The following is an 8,177-nucleotide window of genomic DNA, read 5'->3' as shown; positions in this document are numbered from 1 at the left end:
GGTTAGGCAAGAGCCTTCCTAATCAGACTGTGCCATAGTTGATGATGACAAATGCTCTGCACCTTTCTCTGACCTATTAATGGGTAGGAGGCTCATGAACTGTGTGTTTGATTTATTGGTGCACTCTGTATTTTTATGTTTCTGAGTTGTTTCCCCTCTACCCCACAGTTCCACAGGTTGCTCTTCCCATGTTAGTCAGAAAAAGCATACAGACATGTAAGCTTAACAGTAAACATGAACAGTAATTTCAGCACTCAGAGCATAAAGTATTATAATAATTCATTTTAATAACATTTATTAGGTCGTAACAACAACTATAAACATAAGTACCATTCAGCTCTTTGCAGATATATGAACTTACTAACATCAAATCTTTACCAGAATCACATATTCTTACAGGTGTCCCAGACACAACATTAACTTTATTAATCAAAAGTTCATAAATAGTAAAAATGTCCTCTGTTTCACATTGCAGCGTTCCTCAAGCATGTACATAACAAGTTTGGAGTAACTTCTCCAAATCTATGTGTCATAAACTTCCTTAGCTGTTTCAACAACCATAGAGATGATTTTTTTTGCCTGCAGCAAAGCCTTTTGTCCTTGAGCAATCTACAATTAGTATCTCTCTCAGCAGACAAGAAAGTTCATTTCTGAAATGAAAGTGGTGATGAAACACAATACAACATTATCTGCTTATAGGTTGCCTACACACTCTGCCCTCATTATAAATCCTTCAGTTATAACACTGGCTCCCAAGAAGAATATATCCCCCTTATCTGTTCTTTATCTGCACTACCTCTTTTTGAAGATCTTAAAATGGTTGGCTTGCAGCAATGGAGATATTGTACTTAGGGTGGAGTGTGTTTACAGTCAGTTCTTTTCCTTTTTAATATATACATAGTATTTTTTTAAGGTTGCTACAATTTATGAATCATGTACATTGACTTACATTTTCTGAAATGTTCACAGTGCAGTATTTTGTGGCCTAACCAAACTTTGTAAATGTCATTAAAAATAAACTTTTTTTTAATATAAAAATAGATTACTTTATGTGTTTACACCAACAAACCCAGTTCTATCCTATTCTAAACAAGCTATACAGTAGTATGCACAGAATTCCACAGGAACAGAAATGACATGTGATGTTTGCCCTAAAGCTATAGTACTCTTCCCTAATGAATGAAGGTTTTATTTACTGTCTCTTTTCAAATTTGTTTCTCTGGTCAAAATTTAGAATTAAAAGTAGGTATCATAATTCACTGGGTTGTGTGATTCAAGAAGAGGGTAAAGGGGGCCTAAAGTTATTTGATTGGTCATCTCCGCTCTTCAGGGATGGCATGAAGAAGTTATTAATATGCCTGCTATGGCAGTGTCTTTTTAGGTCAGGGCTGTGGCAACACCTCCACTCTTTACTTACCTGTGGCAGCAGCTCCACCCAAGGTTAGGTGGCAGAGCTTCATCTGCTTGTCAAGTGACTAATCAAACAGCAGCCTTCAAGTTTTTAGTCTCAGAGTGATTCATTCTTTATTGAAAGAAATGGAGGCTTTGCATTTTTCAGAAAGGGATCTGCTGATACACGCTGTTCAACTCAATGAAATAGTTGAACGTTGGAGTAACATTGACACTAGGAATGCTTTAAGCTACATGGTGGTCCCTTTGTTTTATGTACCGTCTGACTACACCAGAGGACTGGTAAGACTGATATAAAATCATAGAATGGTTTGGGTTGGAAGGGGCCGTTGAAGATCACCTAGTTCCAAACTCCCTGCTGGGGGCATCTTCACCTAGACCAAGTTCTTCAGAGCCTCATTCAACCTGGCATTGAACGCCACAGGGCATTCACAACTTCCCTGGACAACCTGCTCCAGTGCCTCACCACCCTCACAGTAAAGGATTTTTTCCTAATATAAAATCTAAACCTACTCTCTTTCAATTTAAACCCCTTGTCCTGTCAGTACATACCCTGGTAAATAGTCTTGGCCCATCTTTCCTATAAGTTCCCTTCAGGTAGTGGCACACTACAGTTAGGTCACCCTTCTCTTTCCCAGGCTAAATAATCCCAGTTCTCTCAGCCTTTCCTCACAGGAGAGGTGGTTCATCCCTCTAATCATCTTGGTGGCCTTCTCTAGACTTGGTTGATGTCCTTGCTGTGCTGAGGACCCCAGAGCTGGATGCAGCACTCCAGGTGGGGTCTCACAAGGGCAGAGTAGAGAGGCAGAATGCCCTCCCTCGACCCGCTGGCCGCCCTGCCTTTGACGCAGCCGTGGACACAATTGGGTTTCTGGGCTGTGAGCGCACATCGCCGGGTCATGTCCAGCCTCTCATCCACCCCAAGTGCTCCTGGGCAGGGCTGCTCTCCCTCTGTTCATCCCCCAGCCTGTATTGATACAGGGGGCTGCCCTGAGCCATGTGCAGTATCTTGCACTCGTTCTTGTTAAACCATCATGAGATTGCCATGGGCCCACTTCTTGAGCTTGTCCAGGTCCCTCTGGATGGCATCAGGTGTGTCAACCACACCACTCAGCTTGGTGTCAGCTGCAAATTTGCTGAGGGTGCACTCAATACCTTTGTCTGTATCATTATTGAAGATATTAAATAACACTGGTCCCAATACAGACCCCTGAGGGACACCACTCGGCACTGATGTCCCTCAGGACTCTGAACCATTGATCACTACCTCTGGATGTGACTGCTCACCCACTTTCTTATCCATCCAACAGTCCACACATCAAATCCATCTCTCTCCAGTTTGGAGAGAAGGATGTTGTGGGGGACTGTGTCAAAGGCTTTCCAGAATTACAGGTAAATGATATCTGTAGCCTTTGTCCACTGATGCAGTCACTCCATCTTAGAAGGCCATGAGGTTCATCAGGCAGGATTTTCCCTTGATGAAGCCATGCTGGCTGTCTCAAATCACCTCTCTGTCCTTCATGTGCCTTAACATAGCTTCTAGGAGGATCTGTTCCATGATCTTCCCAGGCACAGAGGGGAGGTTGATAGGTTGGTAGTTCCCAGGGTTGTCCTTTCTTTCCTTTTTAAAGATGGGTAGAGTGTTTCCCTTTTTGCAGGCATCTGGGACTTCACCTGACTGCCATGATTTTTTGAATATTGTGAAGAGTGGCTTGGCAACTATATTAGCCAATTCCTTCAGTACTCTGAGATGCATGTCATCAGGTCCATAGACTTGTCCACATTTAGGTTCCCCAGGTGGTCATGAACCTGATCTTCAGTTACAGTGGGAATGGCTTTGCTCTCCCTGTCCTCACTCTGTTGTCCATCTGCTCAAGAGGTGTGGAAAGAGAGGTTGCCATTGAAGATTGAGGCAAAAAAGTTAAGTACCTCAGCCTTCTCCTCATCCGTTGTTACCTGTTCACACCTTCTTTGACCTTCTGTTTGTGATTAACATACCTGTAGAAACCCTTCCTGTTATTCTTTGCCTCCCATGCCAGGTTTAGTTCCAGTTTTGCCTTGGCCTTCCTCACCCACTCCCTACACAATTGTACTTCTCTATACTCATTTTACTGCACACCATTTCTTGATTTTGATTTCTGTTAAGACACTTACCATGAGGCTGGCTCTCTTGGCTGCCTAGGTTCTTAGAAACTTTGTTGATGTAGTGTAAAAATCCAAAGTTTGCACCATGTAGGAGGAAAATACATTTTAAAATCTTGTAACTTTCATTGTTTGCCTTAGCCTTTTGTGTGAAAACCATTTCTGCACTGCTCATCATCCTAAAAGACATGCACAGTAATAGTCCTTCCAGCCATAATGATTGATATTCTACTTTCTCCTTCATGGTATTAATGATGAATTTTTGTTCTTGGGTCTGAGCACACATTAATGACAGTTTGTGGGAACTAGCTCTGTATGATAGCACACCACATTTCCATTTGGTAAATTGATGCAGTTGTCCAAATACTTGGAAATTACTGTGATGGTTTATAGAATCCCATAGCCTTAAACAATATGATACTGTGTCCTTGTACTAGTGCAACTTGGGCAACAACATAAACATGTGCAACAGTGTTCTCACAAAGACCAGGCAGTAAAAATTAGTGGACAAAATGTTTTGCTTTTTTGTTCATACAACTAAGAATGGATTTTCCTCTATTTCAGACATTCCTGTCATGTGTCAACATCCATATCTATGTTGTCTTGTGATGATAAAAGAGAAGGATAGGGAGCAATGCACTTCACGTTGACATAAGTAGCATTGACATGAACGTAGTGTTCCCCAACAAAAGTGGAGAAGATTGTTGATATATTTGAAACAAGTTCAGAAAATGCTGGACGCATCTCAGGTTTTGGATGCCAGCACTTCAGCATGACTTCGTACCTGCCATTCAAATAAAAGAAGTGTGCAATTACGAAATCATGTAAAAAGGAAAAAGCCCAACCCTCTCTTTCCTCCCACAGCCTCAATTACTACAATATCAGAATCAGCAGCATTTGCAGAAGGCTTTGCAAACTATTTACTTACAGTGGATCAGGGCAGTATTCAGGTTGTAGCAGCCTTCTGCCTTGTAATAAGTAAACAGTTATATCAAAAGAATTTACATCAGGATAAGGTGGTGCCCCTCGTGTCATAAGTTCCCATAACAACACACCAAAGGACCACTAAGAAAACAAAGAAATAAATAGTAAGTTATAGGGTTGGAGTGCTTTACATTCCAGTTTTAGAAGATGGTTTGACAGATTTAAGCATTCAAATGCATGGATTTTTCATTTGAAAAGTTATTCTACTGCATTCAGCTTTCTTTTAAGTGCGCTAATAAATGCTGTAAGGACTTGAGGAGCCACTTAAATAAGAACTAGAGAATCTCAACTAAGTAAATGAAAGAAAATAAAAGCCTATAGGCCTGCTACTTTGCTGATATAAATTGGCAGACCTCTTTTGAGGTTAATGGGGCTCTGCCAGTTTACATGAGCTGATGATCTGACTAACTCTGCGTAAATACATACTGAGGACAATATATGTGGTGAAAATTCTATGCATCACAAGCTAATCTGAATCTGGATTGAAAGGAGAGCTAAAATAAAAAGTGATCTTGCCAACTAATGACTTAATCTTAACAATTTTTTCTTCATAAATGGACAGGTAATACTTGAGATTGCTGTTGGCAGTCAGTAAATATTTATAAAGCAAGTAAAGTATTTTTGAGAACTAGTAAATTTATGAGTCTCAAAGTTAATGTGTTTTGTCAAGCTTTCCAGAGCCCCTCCTATAGGTGGGTTCAGCTCCAACTTGGCTTCTTGGAATGTCCTTAGTTTCCCTTGGAACGGGGTTAAACTAATTCTTTCCTGAGCAGTAAAAAATAATCAGGTCAAAAACTTGTTGTTTTGTGACTGGGACAAATACACTTTCTGGAGGTACACAGTCTTTTATTATTATGTGAACTAAAGTTAGATTTAAATATAAGTTTTGATTTGGAGTTAGTCCATTTATTAAATACTAGAAAGATGTCTCAGGCAATATAAAAGAAACAAATAGGTGATACAAATATGTTTGTACATTACCACATCTGACTTTGTTGTGAACTTTTGAGTTTGTAAACTTTCTAAAGCCATCCATTTCACTGGCAGTTTAGCTCCTGTTTTATTGTGCACACTGTAGTATTCTTTATCATAGACATCTCTAGCAAGACCAAAATCAGCAACCTTGACAGTGAATTTTTCATCCAACCTAGAGAAATGACAAAAGGTATTATTTGCAACTAAGCAGGCAAGATTTACAGTGATGGTGGATTATAATGAGTGACTTGCATTTTTGAAATGGTTGATTATAATGAGTGACTTACATTGACTTTGAAAGGCAGTACTTTATTTTGGATCTATTAACCAATGTAACAGTGAAACAAAAAGTGCAGCAAAGTATATTTGACACCCATTTAACACAGTGAATTCACCTGGGAAATTACTGATACTGTTTTGATAATACAATTTGACTTACAGTTACTTTAAAACAATTGCTTTGTATAAAGATTTTGGCTAATAGCCTATACATCCTAATTGAGTGCTACATCATTTCTTCCACTGCTGTTTCTTCTTCTGTATCCTTAAAAACAGCTCATTTTTATTTCCAAGTCAAGCCATGTCCTTTCCTACTCACTCTCAGTTTTGATAAGGAGGGGTCCATCATTATCTTAGTGACTGCCTCTAAACAATAATGTAGTCCTGTAACTAAAGATGTGTTTGGTGCCTGTATTGGGAGAAAATGATGGCATAATAAAAGTTCTGCTGGGGTTACACCTCAGCTACCAGAAGACATCCCTAGTTTTGCTTCTCCTAAGGTTGGTGTTTGTCCTGGTAAGTATCATTGTCACGCTTGTAACAAACGTGGGTAGAGCCCTCCTCAAATCTTCGTTCGCGAAGCCTAGCCATGATGATGATGATGATGATGATGATGAGTATCATTGTCAAAAATGGATAGAGCATGGGTGTTTGCATGCTTAAACCTATCCTTTATTACATGTGCAGACCTAGCCACAGCAAACACTTGCTTTTGGGCTTCTTTACAGAATCACACAATCAGAGAATGGGTGAGGTTGGAACGGATCCCTGAAGAGCACCTAGTTCACCATGACCTCCCCTGCTCAAAACAGGGTCAGGGACTACAGGTTGCTCAGGATCACGACCAGTTGAGTTTTGAATATCAGCACAGATTGAGACTCCACAACCTCTCTGGGCAACCTGTGCCAGTGTTCAGGCATCCTTGCAATAAAGGCATTTCTTCCTATGTTTAAATGCAATTTTCTCTATTTTGATTTGTGCCTGCTGCCTCTTGGCCTGTCTTGGGGCACCACTTAGATCTTCTTCAGTCTACCATATCACATATTTATACATATGGATAAGATCCCTCTGAATTTTCTCTATGCCATCTACCCATCTCTCTCAGGGTCTACACAAGGCATTCTCCTGTCTTGAATTTATGAGGTTTCTGTCTGGACAACTCTGTTGAAGTCCCTCTGAATGGAACATAACCATCTGCTGCATTTATTGATGTTATAACTAAATCCAGTAATGGGAGTGGGATGGAACTTTGATGGGTCAACAGGACACAGTTTATGCCATAGCAGGTTCCTGCACTTCTTCCAGGATAGTGGAATAGAGTTTAGAGTCCCCGGGGACTATATTTGCATCCTGGCTTCCTTTCTGATAGACATCACTACTGTGGCAGGGCCTGTGCTTCTGAGTGATGGATTGCACATGGCCACTGGGGAAAGGGGGTGTTCTCTTGTGGCAGCAGCTTTCCAGGCTCTGAAGTGCCAAGCCACATAGAAGTACAAAAGCGCCATTCAGTGGTCATGTGGGACACCCTGATAGCTGTTCCCTCCTCACCCAAGGAAGAGACATAGGCCAGAGAGAATGTCCTGTTGCCACTATTTGGACTTTGATTAGATGAACTAGGACTTTCATCTAGTAATACAAATAATTTCTTCTTAGGAAACCTGAAAATTATGTTGCTTGTGGCTTTTTTCCTCCCTTAAAAAAACCAGCACTTGTAAGAAAATGTTCTTTTTCAGAGGCTGTTCAACTGCACAAGTGTGCACCCTTTGAAAAAAGAATAAAAAATCTGATGTCACAGGTTAATGACCTTTCTGCAGCCAGAGTTCCAGTTTATGACATACTAAAAATAAACTCTAATGTTTAATCCTGTACCTCATTAATTCACAACATTGGTGATAAATCAGCATAATCGTATCGGCAGCTCCTGTATCAGTTAGTCTTTGTGCGAACTGAACTGTCTGGCTACCCAGACACTAGTAAGATTCTTTGAATGTTAATTTGTGTGTGTAGTTGAGTCAAAGTAAGCTCATACTCATGTAATGAAAGGCTACTGTCAAGAGGTCTCACTGGTGTTTCTCTGTGTTCCTGTTTTTCTCACAAAGTTCTGTGTGTTCCTCTCCCTCCTGTTAGGTGTGGCAGCAGAGACATGCTGCTTTTGAAGAGGTTGGGTGGAAGCACAGCAAGTTGAGGCAACAGCAGTTTAACTTCCCTTAGGAGATCCCTTTTAAACTCGCTAACCAATGATTTTGAGATGCTGCACTTTCACCTCAGCTTTCTTTTTTCTCACACTCAAAAAACCCATATGTGTAAGAAATGAGCCTGTAGCAAGATGAGTAGCTCATTAGTATGCAAGACAAACATCAGTATAATTACAGAGCAATGAAAAAAAC

At 40.5% G+C, this 8,177-nt stretch overlaps 1 protein-coding gene across 1 annotated transcript in view; it reads right to left on the bottom strand.

Annotated features, from left to right (window-relative positions):
* Positions 1-262: 262 nt before the first annotated feature.
* MET (MET proto-oncogene, receptor tyrosine kinase) overlaps positions 263-8,177 on the bottom strand; it is a 75,802-nt gene continuing 67,887 nt past the window's right edge. Inside the window, exons 19-21 of the mRNA XM_018080747.1 lie at positions 5,518-5,683; positions 4,481-4,617; positions 263-4,336 (exon numbers count right to left, since the gene is read on the bottom strand). Coding sequence (XP_017936236.1) covers positions 4,126-4,336; positions 4,481-4,617; positions 5,518-5,683 — 514 coding nt within the window. The 3' untranslated portion in view covers positions 263-4,125. The remainder of the gene's footprint in view (positions 4,337-4,480; positions 4,618-5,517; positions 5,684-8,177) is intronic.

The sequence above is a fragment of the Manacus vitellinus genome, unplaced genomic scaffold, assembly GCF_001715985.3.
Source record: "Manacus vitellinus isolate BGI_N305 unplaced genomic scaffold, ASM171598v3 scaffold_5_pilon, whole genome shotgun sequence".
In the NCBI taxonomy this organism is placed as follows: domain Eukaryota; kingdom Metazoa; phylum Chordata; class Aves; order Passeriformes; family Pipridae; genus Manacus; species Manacus vitellinus.
The sequence above is the reverse complement of the archived record's forward strand: the minus strand, read 5'-3'. Positions and strand labels throughout refer to the sequence as shown.